At 36.2% G+C, this 23,325-nt stretch overlaps 1 protein-coding gene across 1 annotated transcript in view; it reads left to right on the top strand.

Moving 5' to 3' along the window:
* Positions 1 to 23,325, top strand: part of SLC4A7 (solute carrier family 4, sodium bicarbonate cotransporter, member 7) — a 188,767-nt gene that overhangs the window by 117,802 nt on the left and 47,640 nt on the right. Inside the window, exons 4-7 of the mRNA XM_012732071.1 lie at positions 16,751 to 16,832; positions 20,822 to 20,968; positions 21,755 to 21,893; positions 22,402 to 22,562. Of these exons, the coding sequence (XP_012587525.1) occupies positions 16,751 to 16,832; positions 20,822 to 20,968; positions 21,755 to 21,893; positions 22,402 to 22,562 (529 nt within the window). The remainder of the gene's footprint in view (positions 1 to 16,750; positions 16,833 to 20,821; positions 20,969 to 21,754; positions 21,894 to 22,401; positions 22,563 to 23,325) is intronic.

The following is a 23,325-nucleotide window of genomic DNA, read 5'->3' on the forward strand; positions in this document are numbered from 1 at the left end:
GGGAAGGGAGATCACAGTTAGCTCTGACCAGGACAAGTGGCCTGTTAATACCCAAGAAGCAGGGGTAGGGATGTAAAGTTACTCAGAGGAAGCATTAGGTTAGGGGGATTCTTGTTAGACCAACTTGGCAGAATTCCTAAAGTCAGGATTTGGTGATGACACAAGGTGGTTGGATACCAAGAATGGGGAGATTTTGATGTGATTGTTTTTTTCCTTTATTGTGGTAACATTGGTCCATGTAATAGTTTGGCAATATTTTAATCTTAAATTTTTAGAATATCACTATTGCATAATAATAGACAACTTTAACCTCAGTAAATGAGAACAAATAGGAGGAACTGTGCAAATATTCTAGAGAAGTCTCTTGGTTTGTAGAGATTTTGCTGGGATTCAGAAAAAACTGAACAAAAACTTCCTAAGAGAAAGATGGCCTCAGAGACTACCCCATCTTTATCTTTCTCACCTCCCACCTGTGGCTTCTTTGTCAGGCCTCACTTGCATCACTCTTACTTTGTTCTTACTTTGCGGTGTGAATGGTCAGGAGCATAAGTAAGGCCTCAGAACATGTTGTAGAATGGTGTTTAAAAGTTGTGCATATGGAGATTTCTGTCCTTCCTTCATTTTACTAATGTTTTTAATGTTGAGCAACGTGATCCATATATGGTCTTCAAGATTCTTATACTTTGAGAACAAGTGAGTAGCCTTCAATAAAACTTAAATGCCAGTTCAAATAAATTTCTCTTGGGGGTGGGGGGGTTCCCTTGCTATCAACAGTTTTGGTAAAAGGATGGGGGAGGGGCGCTTAGCTTTGCCCTTGTGTGAGTTCATTCTGACTTCTGAAGAAGAACCTGGGAGATTTTGTTTTTTCCCAACAGGGTCTTTAAAATACTAGAAATCAGTCATACCTCCCCTTTTAATTTCTGAAGCATTGATTCTCAATGGGTATGTATTAGGACATGATTTGGCAATTTCCTGGAAGCTTTTTTGTTTGTTACAATTGGAGAGACCATGCGCTGCTGGGATTAGAAGCCAGATGTGCCACTGAACATCCTACAGTGCACAGCTGCTCCCCTGACAATAAAGTATCCGCCCCAAAAGTCGACAGTTATAAAATTGAGAAGCCCTATTCTGAAGGCTTAGAATCAAGAATAGCAGAACAAAAAGTTCAAAAGAGAAGACTAAGTTTTTGAAGAGCAGTTTCATTGGTTTTGAATGCCTTTAGAGTGAAGAGAGGAGTTCATTTGTACTGAAAGCCTAAGTTTAATTATATCTGAATTTACTAGCTTTAAATCATATTTTCATTTTGCTGATTATATATGTCAGGGTCCAGGGCAGAAAAATCCCCTACCCTTTGGGTTCGTATGGGGCTGAATGAATAATCAAAACAGCATTGTGCTGTTGGCAAAGGAAAAATCAGTTTAATAACTACATGTGGAGAATCTGTGTGCTTGTAAAGTCCGGAGAATAAGCACACTGAGGGATAGTCTGTTTAGGGTCTAGGTAGGAGAGTGAGGGGGGATGACGAGGAAGAGATGATCTTACTTTTATTCTGAGAATAAATGATGTGTGTTCATTGATAACTTGCACCTGCACCTGCACCTGGATTATACAACCCCTCCCCGCCCCCCCAGACTATACTCTTTTCTACCTTACTAAGGAGGAAGCATTGAGTCTTTTGATTAGCAAAAAGGTAAAGGATGTCTCTAAGGGTCTTTTTACTTATTTACTGATTTGTTCTTACTCTTCTTACTCTTCTTGATTTTTCTGAATGAAATTAAAGCAATTGCTGGAGAAAATTTTTTCAAATGTCGTCGCCCAGCCTTGAACCAGCATTTAGAGCCATCTTTTGTTCATAAACACTAGAAAAAGGCCACATTCTACAGTAGCCACTAGATGGCGATCGTACAACCCTAAATTTTAAGGTTGTGGTAGGTGGTGAAAACTGAATTGGTTGCCCAAATTAAGCAATGTGAACTTAGCAGTCGTTCTTAGCAGTGGTGAAAGATGTGGCCTAGCTCTGCTTCTCACTGAGACATATTTTAAAATGAGACAGGCTTCTACTTGTTTTACAGCATTTTTTGCCTCTTGTCTGTTTCAAATTTTATCTGTGGAATCCAAGTCAAAATAATATCTTTTTTCATGTTATAATATTGATGCTGATTTATCACATTGAACTTTTGCTTCCTGTGTGATAGTGTTTAACTAAACATGTAAAATAGGTTTAAAGTATTTAAAAATAATCAGGTGAACATTTTTGTAATTTAATGATTTTGATTTTACTTATAATTCCCTACATAAGGTATACCAACAAGTAAAATCATGTGCAAAGTGAGGTAAAGTTATATGAATTTAACTTGTGGCAGGTATGTAGACTAGTGCAAGGGACACAGATTTTGAGGTCAGATGGGCCCAGAGTTTGAAAATGATCAGTGTATGTAATGCACACAAGTTTTATCAAATTATATCTGTTATGATATTCCATGATAACATAAAAATGAATACTAATCACAGGGTGACTCTGTAGTAAGAGGTGGAATTATCTTCCTTGCCCCATTCTATTATTAAAGGAGATTATTCTTCCCACATTTCTATTTCTAAAGAGTTTGGGAAAATCTGAGATAAATACATTAGTTTTAAATACAGAACTTAAAACATGCTTTCTCTAAATTTGATAAATTACAAGCAGAATGCAGCCCCCCTCCTTTTTGGTCAAAAACTGTTATGAGTCCTTTGCTTTTTGTCAGCAGCAATACCACTACATGTTAGTAGTTATTCTGTGTGGGGTCCCGTGTTGACAGTGACTTCACATCTGTGGGGAAACTTGTAGGATACTATGTCAGTCATCTTAATTTCTTAGAGAAGCTTCTTAATTCTTGTGCAGCTGTCCACCTAAGATAAATTTATACATCCCCAACACTCCCCCCCCATCAACCCCACTAACTGAAATTTGCAATTAAAATTTTGTACTCTTTAGTATTTCTTTTTCCTGAATTTAAGGCTAAAAAATTAGTTTATGTGATTACATAATGTCCTGACTGTGAGGTGGAGAAAAGGTTAGTTTCTTTTTACTGTGCTACAGTTTCATTTTTATAAACTAGGAATATTTTGAGTGAAATTTGAGCCATCTTTCTGTTGGTAACTGACTTTGAAATGTGCTTTCAAAAATGTTACTTGATTTTTTTATCAATCGTATCTAGTTAAAGCATGAATTGATCATAGTTTTGAAAAATTGACTAAAATGATAATTTCTCACCTTTGGTAACTTAATATTGTGTTTAATTTAATTCAATATTAAATCCTACATATTGAATTAGTAGATCCTTGACATCTGTAGAGCAACACAGTCTTTGTTGCATAAAACCAATCTGTATAGCATTCAGCCCATGGCCATGCCTGCCTCCAAGGCCCGAGTCTCTGCCCCATTCCGGGAAGCCCGCCCCTGTGTAGTCATGTTTCTAGGTTTGGTTTGGTTTTCTCTTTCCCTTTGTTTGGTTTATTTATATTCTACAGAAGAGTGAAGCCATTGAGAACTTATCTTTCTCCTCAATTTTGCTTTGCAGAATCCCTCCATTTCCTATCCAGAAAGGAATGTTTTTACAATAGTTAGTGCTCTTTAATAAAGTTTTATTGCTTCTTTTAAATTTACCCATGTTCATCATTTTGTCTCATGAAATTGCATAGGATTTTTTCTCCTACCTCTTGTTCATTAATTGCTAGTATAAAGAAAAGCTATTGACTTTTATTTATCTTGTAACTGGCTACCATCAAGTAAATGTTTTTATTTGTGCTAACTGGTTGAATATCATATTCTAGGTACGCAGTCATATCTGCAAATAAAGATAATTTTGTTCCATTACTTACAGTGTACAAATTGCTGTAGTATTTTAGAGATTATGAAATCTTGGGACTCGGTAAAATCTTCAATATTTTGCACTTTAATATATTACTCTTGATCTTTGGTCAATCATAGTAACTTACTTAGTGATGCTAGTATTTCATATGTTTTTAAACAGTGGCTTACAATTTTAGAATTAACCGGAGGATATGGCTTAGGTTTCATTTTAAATATGGGACAGCTCTGTAAAATTTATCAATAAGATAAAAATATGATTAAAGCCTGTATGGAAGAGAAATGTGTATGTGTGAAAATTAGTTTTCTTTTTGTAGAATAAACAGACTAACATGGTACATTAAAGTTAAGTTGGCAACTTTGGCTACCAAGAACAGAAAGGTGTTATGTCCGTTGGGTGTAATGCTTAGGAAGAGTGTAATGCTTGTTTGCAGACACTTCTGCAGAACTTCAATTTTTCTGCCATTTTCTACATTTATAAATTGTTACATTATAGCTTAACAGTTTATATTAAAATGTAGTTTCCATGCATTAATACAAAAAAATACTTTAGCATATATTCTATGTGACCAAAAAACACATTTTATATATATATATATATATATATATATATACTTTGTAATGTAGCTTCTTGCATTTGTAGAAATAGATAAATACACTTCTGGTTGCATAGAGAAAAAGTTGAAAATAGGTGGAAAGACCAAGGGGATAAGTAAGACTTTTTTGATTTTCGATTCATGTAAATGTATGGCTGAAAATTAGCCAGATGAATGTCAAATACTATGTGATCTAATTTATATGTGGTATCTGAAGTAGCTGTAAAATTTATTTGAATATTGGTTAATACCCAGCATAGTCATAGCAAGAAATATGCTGAAGGAATAAATCTTGTATTTTTTTTTTAAAGATTTATTTATTTGCACATACAGAAGTGGGGTACAGGTCAGAGGCTCAGGGGCGGTGAGAGGCTTCACCAGAGACAGAGTGGGGAGCAGAACAGGCAGATCGATGAAGTACACTGCTGAGGGGAGCAGCGGGCGGGTCAGGAGAGGTCTGCCACGCCATGTGGTCACCTCCGGGGCAGGCGGGGATCGAACTCATGCGCAAGTGGCTTTAGCTTCTTAGTGCTGTGCTTTAACCCGCTGCGCCACCAGGGAGGGCCCCATAAATCTTGTATTTTTTAAAAAATATTCATTTATGCATACACAACTGGGGTACAGGCCAGAGGTGCAGGAGCGGTGAGAGGATTCACCAGAGACGGAGTGGGGAGCAGAAAAGACGGATTGCTGAGGGGAACAGCAGGCGGGTCAGAAGAGGTCTGTCACACCATGTGGTCACCTCCTGGGCGGGCATTGAACTCATGCTGCAGTGGCGCTGTGCTTAAACCCGCTGCGCCACTAGGGAGGGCCCATATCTTGTGTTTTGATTAAAAATAGCATTTTGGAAAATTAAATTTTGTGTACATCTAATTCCTTCTTTTCTCCCTGGCACCTCTTGTCTTTTACCATCCTCTTCCCCTTTCCTTCTACTTAAATCCTCATGCTTAGGCCTTTTAATCCAGTGGGAGAGAGACATGCTTAACCTGGAAGTTAAGCACTTAAATACCATTGGGGAAGGTCAAAATTTTCCACAACTAGTGTATTTCAAGAGGTCATTCCAGAAATTGGTGTGAACCTGATTCTTTACAAGGTGCTCACCATCATTCTGGATATGCTGTGTTGAGAGTTTTTAGAATCAGTCAATAACATCTCTTTTGATTCTTATTCATTTACCCAAAATAATTCATAGAAAGGTTGGCAATTTAAAAAAAATATGATTGTTTCATTGTAACTGGTGATGTCATTGGGGTTTCTAGTTGTTAACGAAGTTTATTGAACTTCACAGTTTTAGTTATGTTGGGATGCTGACAGGTCTAGTATCTCGTCTCAGAGTAGTGGAAGGTTTATTTTTAAACAATGTAAACTTGGGTGGGGAATATTTCTGAAGAAGATATCACTTCTTTGCTTTTTTTAACATATAGACTTTATTTTGATGGTACCAGGAAGCAAATCTGTCCTTCCAATATAAAGATTTATTTATAGAACCGGGGTACAGGCCAGAGATGCGGAGGGTGAGAGGATTCACCGGAGACAGAGTGGGGAGCAGAACAGGCAGATCGACAAAGTACACTGCTGAGGGGAGCAGCGGGCGGGTCAGGAAAGGTCTGCCGCGCCTTGTGGTCCTCCGGGCAGGCGGGAATCGAACTCATGCGGAAGTGGTTTCAGCTTCTCAGTGCAGTGCTTTAATCCGCTGTGCCACCAGGGAGGGCCCAATATTTTTAGGTTTTTTTAGAATGCATTTTATATGAATTTGGTAAATATTTTATTCATTCATATTCATTTAGAATTTAAAAAATATATAATTGTCAATTTTTTCCACTGAAGTTTATTATACATAGAGTAGAGGAATAACATGGACTGTGTTTGTATCCTAACCCTCTAGGTCTGTAACTTTGAAGAAAGGATTTAATTAACTCTCTTGAGTTTTAGTCAGAGTTAACAAAATAAAGTGATATAGCTGAATGTTGAATGTTTTATATACTATATATATGATGGTGGTTAGCATAGTTTTCTTAACAGGTGATAAATATTCTGAAAATGCAGCGTAACAAAATAATACTTTTTAATCTGCTGTCTTTCTGTGCATATTCAGCTATTCATTGAATTAATACCATCACAGAGGAAAAAGAATACAACTTACCCCAACTCTCTCATTCTCTATTTTAATCTGATGTGTATTCTTTTACAGTAGCTATCAACCTGCTAAACCCTTAGATGCTTTCAGGGGATCTGCAAGGTCAGAGTCATTTTCATGATAATGCTAAGGTGTTATTTGCCTTTTTCTGTGTTGAACATTTGTGCTGATGGGCAGAGGCTCTAATGGGTGATACTGCTTGTGCCTTGTCACAAAACAAGGCAGGACCACCAAACAGTACTGGTGGCACTCACAGTTAAAGAAACAAAGCAACGATTTTCACTTCAGAATGTTGATGAAGCAGTGAAAGCTAATTTTTATTACATCAGCATCTGAATACACATTGCTTTGATACTCTGAATGACAGAGTAGGAAGGGTGCATCAAATCACTTCTGCTATGTAGTGAAGTAGTGGTTGGAGAAGCAGCACTGGTGTGGTTGCTTGAATTGTGAGCTCAGTTAGATACTTTCCTTCAAGGGCTTTCATTTTTATCTCAGAAAATAACTGGCAGACAGACTAGGGTCATTCAGACTGGATACATGACAGATCCTCAGGAAGAAATGAACAAACCTGTAACTTTTTTTTTAAAGATTTATTTATTTGTGCATACAGAACTGGGGTGCAGGCCAGAGGCTCAGGGGCAGTGAGCAGCTTCACCAGAGACAGAGAGGGGAACAGAACAGGCAGATTGACGAAGTACACTGCTGAGAGCTGCAGCGGGCGGGTCAGGAGAGGTCTGCCATGCCATGTGGTCACCTCCGGGGCAGGCGGGGATCGAACTCATGCAGAAGCGGCTTTAGCTTCTCAGTGCTGTGCTTTAACCCGCTGCGCCACCAGGGAGGGCCACAAACCTGTAACTTTCAAGAAAATCAACTGGTAGGACATATAACCAGTGATGATAAGTCTGGTTTCCTAAAAAATAGTTTTGGAAAGCTGCTTATTTTAATTTACCTGGTATAAGGTTATTGATGTTATTAACAAATGTAATCCCTTAAATTGTATATGAGATGGTATTTGGAAAAGTTCTAATACCTATGGAATTGGGTAGGTTTGCAAATAGCTGCAAGTGCATGATAGATCTGTTGATTTCAATATTATCACAAAACATTTCGTTTGAATTGTTCATCTGCTTATTAGCCTTTAAGAAGTGACTGTGGAATTTGGGGAAGGTATCAAAGAGGAATATTCACATTCCCAGGAAAAAGCATTAAAATGTGCTTCCCTGACCCATAGGGTATTTGTGAATGGCTGCATTTTTTTCATATAATTCAACTAAATAACATTATATTAGACTGATTACAAAGCTGTGAGAATCCAGTTGTCATTTGTCATCTCTTAAATATAAGTTACTTTAAAAAGAAAGCCACTTTTCCACAAAATTTTATTTTTAAAAATGTTTGTATTAAACTTATGTAGACACACTATGACCTTATTTTTAAAAATAAAGTTGAATGCATATTTTAAAACGTAGTTTTATGTCTAACATGGTAAATACAGATGTTAAACTTAACATGAAAAAATAGTCCTTTTGAGTTTTCATTAATTTTTGAGTGTAAAACAATCTTGAATTCAAATGGTAGAGATTGTTGCTAATTTAATTTTTCCTTTTACCTGTTAACCATAAGAATACTTGACTGGGGGTTAAAGTTCAATTTAATACTGTAATGTGATTTATTAATCCTGTTCTGATATAGTCATAGTGAGTTAATAGTAGTAGTAATATAAAAAGCAGCATTTCATTCAAATGAAAACATCATTGGATTTTTTTTCCTGAAATTAAAGCACTTTATTTAATAATCTATTGTTATTGAAAATTTATTTTTTAAGATACTTATACACACAAAAGTTTTCTGAAACTCATTAACACTTACATCTACATAATATCCTTAGAATGTACTCTCTGTTAAACTAATCTAACAGAAAGGTTTCAGTTGAAAACTGGTTGCTAAACTCCTCTTGGTGTTTAGTTACAATTAAATATGTGATTCTTTCCAAATCTCTTATGTCATGACCCTGTGTATGTTGTAGTCATTAGCATAGAAGATTAGGTAACAAAGAAGACTGTGATTGGCTGCACCATGAAAGCAATTTAGAAGAGTTCATCTGGGAAAAGCTCAGTGACCTAAGGCAGATTATGTACTCCTGGCTCTTGAGTCTTCAAGGGACTGACTGACTTCATTACATTATCAAAGACGAGTATTTTTATATTGCTATGGAAAGAGTTTGCCTGGAGAAGAAGTTGCTTGTATGTACCTAGTTATGATCTTGTCTGCTATTTACAAAGAAATTTGTAGCTTTTAGAGTTTATAGTGAAGCTTGAAGAAATGTCAGGCTTATTAACACTGGCTTAGAATAGTATCATCCTCTGTGTCCTTGGCCATAGAAGTCATCTGCTGAAAGAGTAAATCCTTGTGTAAAGTTTGCAGTATTTGTAGCATCTTTGTTAGTCTATAAAACTAGTTACGATATATTGGTTAATATTATTTGAAAGAGGCTTAAAAATTTCCATTTGGCTGAGGAGAGAGATCTGTCTTGTTAATGGCTGGTTAATTGTATTTTGAAACTACACTGAAGTATTTGATAACTGAGATTACATTGTTCATAGTCATAATACTTGGGGTGTGTTATTTTTGGTTATAGACATGTGTTTCATATCATCAAATTAATTGTGATGCTGTTTGGATTTGGTAAACCTTGGATGTCAAAGAGGATATTAGTCTAGAGTATGAATAAAATGTTAGTTCTCTTAGTTCTGTTTTTTCCCTCTTATATGCCATTGGCATGTAAAGTCTTAATTTAATCATTTGACCAAGAAAATACAAATTCTAGATTTTTCATTTTCAGTCAGGATAACTGGCTCTGGGAGGAATTAGTAAAATGAGCAAAGTCTTTTTATCACAAAACTAGATTGATGGGAATTCCCACTGGTAATTTTGATTTTTTTCATGTGTTAGACTTTTTGTTTATAAAAGGATTGCTTAGATTTCAAAACATTGAGTATCTTTCTATGTTTGAACTTTTATTGTTTTCATAAGGAATCTTTAAAGTGGATCTGATATATATATTTAGCTCTGTGTCATCTTTTTTAACATTCAGCAAGTATTTATTAGAGAATTTGTCAAGGGCCATACCTTGCTTGATGCTAAGAATACAGTAGCAAACAAAACAGACTTGATTAATCTCTTACTGCAACATTGTTCAGGCTGAGAAATGGTTAAGACAGTAGTTAACATAAATCTGTAATTACAAGTTATAATAAACACTGTAATGTACTGTGTAATGTAGTGAACCTGATCAATCCAGTGGTGAATGAAGAATCCATGGGACTGGGCTGCTAGAGACTGAGCTTGTAACTAGAGTACTTTCCTCAACATTGTGGTCTGAATAAGAAGTTCTGAAAGCTTTGTGTGTGTGTGTGTGTGTGTGTGTGTGAGAGTGTGTGTGTGCGTGCGTGCGTGCATGAAAGTAGAAAATTGAGCTGGAAAAGTTAGACTAGTTCTGTGGCTATTTGCTTGTGAGGTCTCATTTATTCATTAGGAGTGGAAAAGAATTTGTTTATATCAAAATTTCTTATCACAGAGAGGAGAACCACATCATCTAAGATGGATGTTTGAGTATTTACAATTCGCCATTCACTGATGCATCTCCACTATCTGGAATAAACTCTGCATAGTGTGCTCTCAGTAAATACCTGTTGAGGGAATAGATCAGTTCTTTGATTCCTGGGTGTGTTTTGTTTTTTTTTTTTTAAGAAATAAAACTAATTTTGGTCAGTTGGGTTCATGGCCAAGAGGAGTTAATTATCAAAGGGGAGGACAGGAAAGCAGGCCATATTGCTGAGGGAAAAATGCAGTGGGGCCTTAAAAGTACTCAGCTAACAAGAACCCCATGCTGAATGAAGATGGCAAGTCTTGGCAGAACACCTGCTTTATTTTGCGGAGAAACATCCACTGGATCTTTGGTGGTTTTCCCTTTTGTGCTGATTGATTGCCTGTGCTTGTCTATATATTTTAACTCATAATAAAGTTGAAATAGTTTTTTAAAAAGCCTGTTTCAGGAATAAGTTTTATTATGATCCTTATTTCTGTTAATAAATTTACTTGATAACCTTAAAACAAAGTGATTTCTATTTGTGTTTGGTGTGTTTATACTGTGCACTTGGAATGAATGGGTCCCTTCCTAGAAATAGTGTAATCAATAGCTGTGATTTATAGAATCTAAATGAGGTTGTCCATTTATCCCTGACTCGTTCCTTGTAACTACGCATCTGACAATAAAGTGTACTATTAACAATCTCTATTCTCGTATTACTACATTCCAGTTTTTATGCTTCCCACTTCGAATTTTCTTGTTCTTCCATCTTCCTATTTATTAACTTTTTCCTTAAACTCTAGTTTTTTTTTTTTTTTAAAAGATGTATTTATTGATTCATATAGAACTGGGGTACAGGCCAGAGATGCGGAGGGTGAGAGGATTCACCAGAGACAGAGTGGGGAGCAGATCAGGCAGATCAACGAAGTACATTGCTGAGGGGAGCAGCGGTGGGTCAGGAGAGGTCTGCCACACACGCCTTGTGGATCTCCTCCAGGGCAGGCGGGAATCGAACTCATGCGGAAGTGGCTTAAGCTTCTCAGTGCTGTGCTTTATAAGCCGCTGCGCCACCAGAGAGGGCCTAAACTCTAGTTTTGTTTTTTTTTTTTAAAGATTTATTTATTTGTGCATACAGAACTGGGGTACAGGCCAGAGGCTCAGGGATGGTGAGAGGCTTCACCAGAGACAGAGTGGGGAGCAGAACAGGCAGATCGACGAAGTACACTGCTGAGGGGAGCAGTGGGCGGGTCAGGAGAGGTCTGCCACACACGCCTTGTGGATCTCCTCCAGGGCAGGCGGGAATCGAACTCATGCGGAAGCGGCTTTAGATTCTCAGTGCTGTGTTTTAACCCGCTGCGCCACCAGGGAGGGCCATAAACTCTAGTTTTAATCATGGTGTTTGAAATAAACATTTCTGAAGCGTTTTATCTCAGTTCTTGGTCTATCTAGTGAAGCATTTTCCTCAGGGCTTTTAAATTTGTCTATGGAAAGCATGATTGCCTGAGTTTAAAAATTGCAGTATAAAAGACAAAAAGACTTTGAGGACACTAGATTTAGGGTTGCTTCTATTACAGTGAAAGTGTATAGTGACTTCAGAGTGTTTTCTCTTGAACTGGAATGAGCTTTTCACTTTCTGAAGGGTTGAAACAGTTTAAGTGGGAGTGAACAGTGGTGCGGGTCAGACCTGAAATTAAGGCATGAAGCAGCCTCTATTGATGAACAATTTAAATAAATAGGTCTTAGATCTTTACCATCATTCAAGGACTTTGGTGTTCAGAATTCAGTGTATACATCAGAATCACATGAAGAGGTTTTTTTAAATGGTGATGTTGGACTTCACCTTAAACTACTGAACTAGCATCTCTTAAATAGGGCAAAGCTAAATTTGGTAAATTGTCTAGGTTTATCTGAATTTAAATATATCATAAAACCTAAAAATCTGTTACAGCAATTGTTTTAGAGCCTTATGAAAACTAGTAGAATTTTGTCATTTCATCTTAGATACTTAATTTATATTTTCTATGAATAATTGTCCTGTACAACTATAATGCTGTTTTAGGATAAAATTTAAGTCTTCATACTAGTTTTGATTAGCAAATTAACAACATTTGTTTCTGTAATCACATCTCCTTTATTTAGTGTAGTTTTAAAGCTGCATGATAGATGAGAAATTGTTTTTATTGCAACATTGAACAGCTGAGATTTAGTGAAAGTTGACCCACGTCTTCTGTGGGATATACACTTGTCCTTGGTACTTTGTATCTTAATCCAGTTTTGTCCAGGTGAGTATTATACCTCTACCTGTAGATGAGGACCAACAGAGATAGGTGAAGTTGTTTCAAAAGATAACATAATTAAGTCTAACTATTTACACAGTTAAGATAAATAAATCAAAGCACTGTGAAAATTTAGTAATTACAGAAGTTTTCCTCTAAGGCCAGAGATAACTAGTTTTATTCTTTTCTTGGATGTTCTTCCAGTGTTTTTGTTTTGTAAATTAAATTTTGTTTTGTTTTGTAAATTCCTGTTCTGGGGACTTACACAAAAAGTAGCATATGATTATCACATTGTGTGATTGTGGTAGTATGAGTATTTTGTTTTATAATGGGTCTTAGACATGTTCATACCAGTATAGAGTTAGTCCTCATTTTGTTTTCAGTAGCTCAGTATTTGATTGGCACATATCCACATTCCTTGAATTACCTCTAGTCTTGCCTCTTACAAGCTGCAATAAATAACCCCTTGTACACATGTCATTTCATAGAAAGAGAATTTAAACTTGATTATTATCTCACAGAAAATTCTAAAGTCTCTTCAATGTCATGTTGTGTTGGGAAGATTTATTTATGCATACAGAACTGGGGTACAGGACAGAGGTGTAGGGGTGGCGAGAGGAGAGAGAACAGGCAGATTGACCAAGTGAGTTGCTGAGGGGAGTAGCGCTTGGGTCAGAAGTCTGCTGTGCCATGTGGGTCACCTCCCTGTCTGGGGATTGAACTCCTGCTGAAGTGGCTGTGGCTAGCTTTGTAGTGCTGTGCTTTAACCTGTTGCACCACCAGAGAGGGCCCAGAGTGAGTTAATTTTGCCTTGATAGATTTTGGGTGCATTTTTATACTTTTGGGTATGAGTTTCCTCAGTGGCTTTGTGTTCCTTTAGGTAGGCTTTGTAAGCACAGGGTTGTGTGACACAACTTGTGAGGTTAAGAGTGAGAACATTTTAATGTCAGGGGTTGCTCTTAGCCAGAGCTATTTTTAGTTTTCCACTGTGTTCTGTGAGTTAAAAAATGAGGAAGCTTTTTATTTTCTAGATATAAATGTAAATATGAACTTACATATTAACAGATTAATATTTGAATTTTTTCTTTTTAAAAAATTGCTAAAAGTAAAACCTGTAATAAAAATTTAAACACTGCAGAATATGTTGCTCCTCACTGTTCTCCCACTGAGAGAGAGAGTGATAGGAGTTTGCTGTTTAGTCTTCCAGATATTAATATGTACTTACATATTTTAATAAGTAAGACAAAATTAGCTTGCTGCGTAGAGTATTAACTTTATATCTAGCAAATGGCTTATAGCATTCATCAAGAATCATGGGACCTTGAATACAGTGTTTGTTTCAGAAATGTTACCATGGCAAAGACCAGTGACTTGGTTTACTCCACAGCTTTCACATGGGGCAGACTTTGCTGAATTACGCGAACATCAAAATAGCCAGATTTGTGTGGCTTACTTAATATTTATATATAGCAGACTTACGTTTCACAGACTTCGAAAAGCTAGATACGGTTTTTAAGAGAAGGGAAAAATGCAGATGTCCCCTTCCCACCTCCCTTTTAACAATGCTAGTGTTCTAAATTTTTAGAATTTAAATTTTTAACTTTAGTTTGTTATACAATTTTATACAGAAAAACTGTTGAGAGCTCAAACAGTTACAGTACAATAATATTCTTTCTTGACTTTTAAGTCTTCACAGATAATTTTTAATGGGAACAAACTGGTCAACCATGTAATATTTTCCTATTATAGGTCTTTAGAGGTCAAAGAATATGTGTATTTTCAATAAAAATAAATTGTGAGATTGCCCAACTTAAGCTTTTGTTGACTGTTAGCTAATTACTGTTGTTAGTGTATCTAAACGTTTACTTTTAAATATCACCATAGTTATTTCTTTGTACCTTTTTTTGTTTGTTTAGGTTTGAGAACTTAGTGTTGTGTTTTGTTTTTCTTCCTATGTTGGCCATTGTTCAGGCAACTGAAAGCTTGGAATGGGAGCAGTTAATCCCTTTTGAAATATACCATGTGCTGCCTCTTAGGATAATAAGACTTCCGCATCTTTTGGTTAGGAGACAATTTATCTTTTGTGCCTGTGCATTCTTAGGGACTAAATGATATGAAGTTAGGGGAGGAAAGCTACAGGGTATAAAGTATGGCATGCTTACTGGATGGTAATTATTAATTGCTCTTTTTTGACTCTGTTTTGTGTGGGTATTTGTTTGTTTGTTTCCTGAGTCAGCCATTCCTCATTACTAGCTCCTGAGGGCAGTTTGATTAACCATATGCATTGGTGTCTGTCTAGCTTCTTAGTCCATTTTGTGACTGTTTCTCATGGCCTGTTTCTCATGGCCTGTTTCCCACTTCTTTCTACCTGGTGTCTTAGGCAGTCATTTAACTTCTTTGAGTTTCCTATTTGAAATTGAACATCGATCCCTTCAGACTTATACCAAGTACCTCTTGAGATCTAGATCTTTTTGATCCTACAGTCTGGGTTTCTAGAAAGTAAGTTTGGGTATCTGTTTTCTTACTGTACTATGTCAGAGTCTGAGCTTTGCGTAGCAAAGAGATGAAGTTTGGATGGCAGGGAATTTACTTGAGTATTTAATTCAAATCAGAGTTTTAAAGAGGATATGGACAAATCAAAGTTTGGATAGTAGGAACAACCGTATATGAATTTACTGTTTGTATGCTGGAAAAATATACTTACAGTAGTATAATATTTTAGATCAAAAGTTAGAGAGAAGACCTAAAATGATCATTCAACCCCATTTACATGGTATTTTTAAAACAAACTGGTCCTCCATTTTAAGCTTGACACTGGGAGTGGCAAGAAGCTGAACTCCCTCAGGTGACCTAAGAGTGCTGGGGAGATGCTGGCAGAGAGCTCAGCTACAGAATGGGCATGGCTGAGGTTTATAAGCAGAGTAATAAAGTAATTTCATTCTAGAAGAAATGATGTTCGGTGGAGTATTGTTGTAGTTAATATTTAGTTATTTAGTTTTCTCATCTCCAGTTGTCCATGTTGTCTATAAGGTACCATTTAAAACATAAGGACCTTTGAGTATAATGGATTAGATTATTTCTTTCTTGAAAGTGTTTTCCCTTCCTGCTCTGGAAAGTTTGTAGTGTTTTTCCTGTCTGCGCTAGAACAACGTCCATTTCCTCTTACAGCTCATCTTTGTGCCTGCCCTGAATGTCTACATTCAAGTCACTTACTCTTCCAGCCCAGCCCTCCCTTCTCTCCTTTTTGGTTCCCTAACTTCTTCCTAAGCTTCCTAAGCTTCTTCCAGAGCTTTTTTAAGGACCATCTGATATTGAATGACTTGGTGACTGAGGTTCCACCTTCTGAGTTTCCTGTCAGCACATACACAGAGCACAGACTTTGTAAGCTAATCCACATTACCCTTGATGGTGATAGGCCTGTTTCACATCGACCAGCTTTTCTTCAGAACTTAGCATCCATCTGTTCAAAACCTTGACTGGCCACCTGCCAAGTGCCCCCAGTCCCAGGTCGATTGAGCACAAGAATCCTTGCTCACTGTACCCTGGTCTGTAGGCTTTGTCACTTAGAATGTAGCAGCATTTCCTGAGGAGCTGGAAGGGCGGCTGGCGGCTTCCTCAGCCCTGCTCATTGACTCTGGGTGCATCTGTTGGTGCACCTTTATGAGAACTGTGTCTGACAAGGTGCAAGGAAGCACCAGTGAAGGTTAGGAGGCCACACTTATCTTGCATCCCTCAGTAACACTTATCTTGCACCCTTCAGTAGACCTCTGCTGGACAAGGGTCCAGAATGAGCTGGAACTCTGGTCACAGGCGTTGAGGGTGGGGGATTTGTTCCTCTTTTTCAATCCATGCACAGAATCTTACAAGTTCATAACACGTATTTCATGATGTTTATAGTGTTCTTTGTTCAGTAGAAGTTGAGAAGGGGAAGTTAAAGATAAAATTCTCTTAAGAATAGTCTGCAGTTTTTATCAGTATTGTCTTCGTTGAGTTGAAAATAGGAACAAAATTACGAATGTAGACTCTCACAGCACAAAACTTAAACTCTCTTTAGAGGTTAAATTTTGGCATGACCTTTACTTAGTTAAAAAAGAAAACATAAACCTTGAATCTGGCTTGCTTACAAGTGAAAGTGGCACTGCATATTCAGCCTGCAGTTAGCAATAATATGAATTAAGTCCCATGAGAAGAAAAAAATACAGTTTTGGTTATTATAAATTTTTTACCTCTTGTTAGGTCCTTAGTATATATTGACTTATGAGTGAATGTGGATGATTTTTTTTTTTTTTTTTTTTACAGGGTCCAGATGAAGAAGCTGTTGTCGATCTTGGCAAAACAAGCTCAACTGTCAACACCAAGTTTGAAAAAGAAGAACTAGAAAGTAAGTCTGGTTTAAAATAACTTCAGCTTAGTGAAGTGTTTAAACTTTTCTGAATATTGTTTAAAAATAATAATATTGTAAAGGCCTATTTAACATTCACTGATATCTGAATATATAACTTTCTCAGATTTTTTAATTCTTTGTTGATAGTATTGGTGTAACAGATTTAGAATGCTTTTCAAATTTCACTTATGGTTACCATTATTTATCTGGATATTGCCATGTCACCGTTACAAAAACCGTTTAGTTGCGCATATATTTTTTTCTTTTGCAAAGGCTAGCTAATTGGTATTTATGAGCAAATTAGATTCAAACTAATAAGCCACAGTTATTATATAAATTTCCTTTTATAGGTTTGTGACATCTGATCAGCTTTTTAAAATGTTATAATAACCTCAGCGTAGAATTGTGGAGCAAATGACTTCTTTGGCAACTTACCCTCTCTTAGGAAGAAATTCTGGCAAATGGCTTCATTTTTTTCTTTTTCTTTTGAAATAATTTTAGATTTACAGAAGAGTTGCAAAGATGGTTCAGAATGTTCCTGTATATCCTTGGCCCAACTTTTTCTAGTGTTAACATTTTACATAACTATCATGAGCTGAAAAATGAAGAAATTAGCATTTGGTTTGATAATATTAACTATAATACAGGTTTTATTTAGATTTTCACTAGCTTTTCCACTGATTTCTTCTGTTCCAGGATTCAGTTGAACAATTCCATATCCAAAAGTATATTTAGTTGTCATGTCGCCTTAGGTTATGATAGCTTTTCGTGACCTTGACAATTTGGTGAGTGGTATCTAGATACTTTGTTAAAATGTCTTCAAATTTGTGTTTGTCTAATGTTACACTAATAGACTGAGATTGTGGATATTTGGGGAGCATACCACATAAGTGACGTATCGTAACTGTGCAGTTGGATAAGTTAGTGTTCATGTCACATGTTTTGATAGATTCATTTTTGGGTCTTTGTGATAACTACATTCTTGAAGTCCTCTGAGAGAGCTTGAGCCTTATTAGGGACATCACTCCGTTGCTTTTAAAAGGGAGACAGAAACACATCCAAATGAGTGCTCTCTACATTTACTTTCTAGAACAAGTGAAGCTCCTCACTTTTAAAATAAACTTTAGAAGTCTAGACTTGCTATGTAGTCTGGAAAGAATCTCAGTAATCTCTCAAAATTTGTATTAACTCTGATTATAAAGACTAACAAAGGTAACATTTTTAGCTATAATTTTATTAATTCAAATATATGGTGATTAATTTCATTCATTATAATTTAATGTCATCCTTAATTAACATGTGACCTGAACCTTGAAGAGAGGCAGCTGAGGTATCTTTGGCTCCTTTGGTTACCTCAGTGCTCTCATTTTGCATACTTGTACTATCTAAATTTCATCATCAAGTTTGAGGAAGAGATTATTTGTTTTAGAGTACAACTGAATAGGCCTTTGGTGGAATAAAGTAAAGGGGCAAGGAAAAATTAGAACACAGGGAGATAATAAAAGCAAGAAAACAATAAGGCTTGCCCTCCCAACTTTTGAGTTCTGCCATATTCTTACTAAGTTCATCTGGTTTTTCTAAGTTACAGACTCATGGATGCTTTTTGTCTTGGTGCATTGGGACTTGTTTGCCAAAACTCATTATTAGTACTAATTGGAGTAACAACTTTTTAATTCCCAGTACACAATGGCAAAAGTTTGACTCTCTGATTTCCACTTTTCTTGATAGGAGAATAGTTTGATTAAAATTGTAAATCAGTTAAGTTGTTAGTTTTTTTCACTTACTGAGATATAATTCATGTGACAAGATTCCCCATCTTAAAGTGTATAAACTCAGAGTTTTTTAGTATATTTACTATGCTGTGCAGTGATCACCACCCTTAATTCTGAAGTATTTCCACTACCCTACATAATTAGCTTTTAAATTTGGGCTATTATATAATATTTGTTTAATTGGTATTTAATATCTGTAAATTTTCATCAAGTGCTTATCACATAGTAAACAGTGCTGGGAGATGTTCAAATAAGTAATTTTTCTTTCAATCTTCATTTAGGTCTACTCAGTTGCTTTTAGTTAAAAAGATTGCTTGTCTTTAATATATTAGCATCGGAAACTAGTAAGAGTGTCATCCCACTTTTCAGACTTAGCTGAGTGTCAGGAGACATTTTTTTACTGATCTGTGCCTATGTGTACATGAGTGAGAAATCATCACAACTATTGATCGTGGTGTTACAAATAAATTTTAGGGAGTCAGCAAATTTTCAGATACTTAATCCACAAGTAATAAGGATTGGCTCTATTTTCAACTCTCGTCTAAAGTTGAAGATCATGGTTTTTTTGAAGTATGTTATTTTCTCACCATTTACTGAAGTTTGTTAGAGAAGAAATGTCATTGTTTATACTTCAGCATTTTTTATGTTACTTAAGGGCATAAAAACACCCCTATGCCAGATATATTTTGCATAGTTGATAATTAATTTTTGTTGTATACCTTATAATGAACCTCCTTTAAACTAACTCATGCCCCTCAGTGTTTAACATGATGCTGCTGGCTTTTTGGTTCCTTGATTCAATTTAATTTAGTGGGAAGAAGGAAAGATTATCTTTCAAAAACAGTTATTTTGTTGGTCAATATGATGAAACACCAGTCGTAGCTTTTTCTGTTCTAAAAGTATATGATAGCCTTATTGCATTGTTTTTTTTTCATTTTTTAAATCCTGCCTAACAATTCCTACCCTTGGATTGGATTATTTGGGCTATTTAGATTTAATATAGGTCTCAGCAATTTGTACCTTACTAATTTGAGATTTTTCAAAACTTTAAAAAATATTTGTGACTGGGCTCTCCCTGATGGCACAACTGGTTAAAGCACCGCATTAGGAAGTTCTCCAAAGCCACTGCAGCATGAGTTCGATTCCCCAGCCAGGGAGCTGACCCATATAGCAGACCTCTTCTGACCTGCCTGCTGCTCCCCTCAGCAGTGTACTTTGTCAGTCTGCCTGCTCTTTTCCCCTCTGTCTCTGGTGAATCCTCTCACCGCTCCTGCACCTCTGGCATGTACCCCAGTTCTGTAAGCATAAATAAATAAATCTTAAAAAAAAAAATTGAGACTATCCATTTGTGGCTATAAAGTATTTAATCATTATTAAAGTATAGCTATTTAGGACATCTCAAATGTGGACTATACGTGTAGATGAAATAAACTTATGTCCATATCATACAACTTTTAGATAGATCAAGCTGTTTTATTTCAAAATACCTACTTTAAAAGATTTATTAGGCCCTCCCTGGTGGTGCAGCGGGTTAAAGCACTGCACTAAGAAGCTGAAACCACTTCCGCATGAGTTCCATTCCCTCCTGCCCCGGAGGTGACCACACGGCGCGGCAGACCTCTCCTGCCCCGCCCGCTGCTCCCCTCAGCAGTGTACTTCGTCGATCTGCCTGTTCTGCTCCCCACTCTGTCTCTGGCTGAGCCTCTGCCCTGTACCCCAGTTCTGTATGTTATGCATGCAAGAACTAGGGTACAGGCGAGAGGATTCATCAGAAACAGAATGGGGAACAGAATAGGTAGATGTACTGAAATACACTGCTGAGGGGAGCAGTAGGTGAGACAGGAGCAGTCTTCTGCACCATGTGGGTCACCTCCCTGGCTGGGGATCTAACTTGTGCTACAGTGGCTTCTGATAGCTTCTTAGTGTTGTGTTTAACTCCTGTGCTACCAGGGAGGCCCCTCAAAATGTCTTTTTAGATGTGCAGACTGATTATTATACAAGCAATCTGTATAGCCAACATATTTATTACTAGTCAATGGTATTAGTTCTTGGTGCAACATTCTGTGTAGTACTCCATAAAATAAGAGAAATAGCAGGAGACCAGCTTTGTTAATTACATGAATTCTATGTTATAGGGTAAACTGAGGCATACTTTTATGCAATCACTTTTTTTCCCTTTTGGCAAACCATGACATGTTACCAAATCATTGCTAGGTCATCGAGCCGTATATGTCGGTGTGCATGTCCCATTTAGTAAAGAGAGTCGTCGACGGCATCGACATCGTGGACACAAACATCATCACCGGAAAAGAAAAGATAAAGACTCAGATAAAGAAGATGGACGGGAATCTCCTTCTTATGGTAAGAGAAAATAGTTCAAGGTTTTTTTCCTGGAAAGCTTTTCTAACTCAGCATTTCTTTTTTCAAATTTTATGCCTGCTGCATTAATTTGACACATTGTATACATTGAGGAATATGAATTGAAAAAGAATATTTTTCTTTCTGTAAGAAAGTATTCAGTTCATAGGTTAAAATCTGTTTGGAGTATGTGGAATAAAGTAGGGGGTTTTGTTTTTTTCATTGTAGTCCTGCTTTAGAATTGTAGAATTTAAGTCTTGGCATTTAAACTTTAATTTGGGGATATTTTATTTCCTTTTCTCTATTGTGTATTTTTACTTTTTAAATATGCAGTGAATAGATATGTGGAATCATCAGGCTCTTGAAAATGATTGAAACTTTTTTCATTTTAAAAAATTTTTATGCCTGAAGATTTTATCTACTACGCTGGATTTCTTGGTTATCGGTGGAAAAAAAAAGTGTTCTGATTTGATTATCTGTTGAAGGACAGGATTTCTATTAATCTCACATTTCTTGATATTGGCTTTTTATTTTACATCAGTTGTAAGATTAATTTTTCTATTTACTATAAACATTTTCCTTTTTTGTCTCAGATCTTTTTGCGCTACTCCTTTTTTCTGGATTATTGGTTCTTGTTACCTTTTAGAGTTAGTGGTATATTAATAATACTGAAAAGAGTTTTGAGGGAATAGATTTATTTTATAATAAGCATTTCACTTTCAAAACTATCAATGTGTTTTAACGCATTGAGGAAAAGTTTGAATCTACTTAAATTGTTATTTTGTCAAGACACACCATCCCAGAGAGTCCAGTTTATCCTTGGTACTGAAGATGATGATGAAGAACATATTCCACATGATCTCTTCACGGAAATGGATGAACTGTGCTACAGAGATGGGGAAGAGTATGAGTGGAAAGAAACTGCCAGGTAATAATAACTTTATTTGATTTCTTTTTATAATGAGCATTTATAATTGAACTTGTGGTTTAAAAATAGTGAACAGAGAATTACGTTGTGCCTGTAAATTATATCTTTAGGTTTACTCTGTCTCCTCAATATTTGTTTACTTAAGCAATCCTTAATTCTTGATTATAACACAGAAGAAATTTTCATGTCTTTGATTAAAGAAGTTTCAAAATCTTTTAAAGATGATTAGAATTTCAAAGTATAAAGTTCTACGTTTGCTTTTGTAAACTTACTGTGATAACTAGAATAAAAAGAGGAGCTTCAAAGGTAACTTAACTGTAGGTATAATAGACCACTGACCTAATTTGTAAAAATGTTTGTAATTAAATTTTATTTTGGTGTTGGTTATCTTTATTTCTCTGTGAAGGAACAAATAGTGGAATTTTAAAAGAATACATTTCTTGTCTTGAGTTTCTGAAAACAAATTAAATTGTCATTTTATATAAACTTTTTATATTTTCTAATTCAGATGGCTGAAATTTGAAGAGGATGTTGAAGATGGTGGTGACCGGTGGAGTAAACCTTATGTGGCAACTCTCTCTTTGCACAGTCTTTTTGAACTAAGAAGTTGCATCCTAAATGGAACAGTAATGCTGGATATGAGAGCAAGCACTCTAGATGAAATAGCAGGTTATAGAAAATTGGTGTTTTTATATTTAAATTCTACTGAAATTAGGGATAATTAGATAAGGAAAGTGTACTTTTAGACTATTGTTTTAACAACTGTGTGGAGTTTCCATTCTGTGCAGCATGAGGACTACTAATATAAATCACACTTTTTGTCTAATAAAGTCTGGAATTACAAAGATTTAGACATATAACTATCAGGAAGAAAATGGCTCATTCTGCAGGAGATGCAGTTTGTTCTCTGGAAATAGAGAAGGAGTTTCTTTGCTGCTTTGTTTTCTGGACCAGGCATCTGAGGAGGGTTCAGAATACCTTAATTACACAACCTACCCTGAGAACAAGAAACATATACCACAAGAGAAAAACATTTTAAGAAGCAGGAAAAGAAGGGCAACTCTAGAGAATGTAGACAGGTCTGAATTGCAGGAAAGTTTCATGCAAATATATACAGATTCTTGAATAATAGAAGGAGATGCATGAGTCAACAGATTAGAGATGACCTATACTAATTACATGTTGAGACACTGAATTGTGTTTGGGTGGCAGCTGGGCTCCCATAGCTGTGTAAGTTGGAGCTGTGTGAGGTAGACATGCACCAGGTGAATCCACCTGGCAGCTCCGTGTATATGGCTTTTGGGTGAGTGGGGGTTAGAAGCAAGTGAGCCCATTAAGTCTACTGGGAATAGTCTGAAGAAATGATGGCAGCAATTTAGATAATTTAGCTATTGTGCTCATTGGATTTTCCACCTGCGAAGAGGGATAGCAG

Source organism: Condylura cristata, unplaced genomic scaffold (genome assembly GCF_000260355.1).
Source record: "Condylura cristata isolate star-nosed mole 26May11 unplaced genomic scaffold, ConCri1.0 scaffold00033, whole genome shotgun sequence".
NCBI classification, from domain to species: domain Eukaryota; kingdom Metazoa; phylum Chordata; class Mammalia; order Eulipotyphla; family Talpidae; genus Condylura; species Condylura cristata.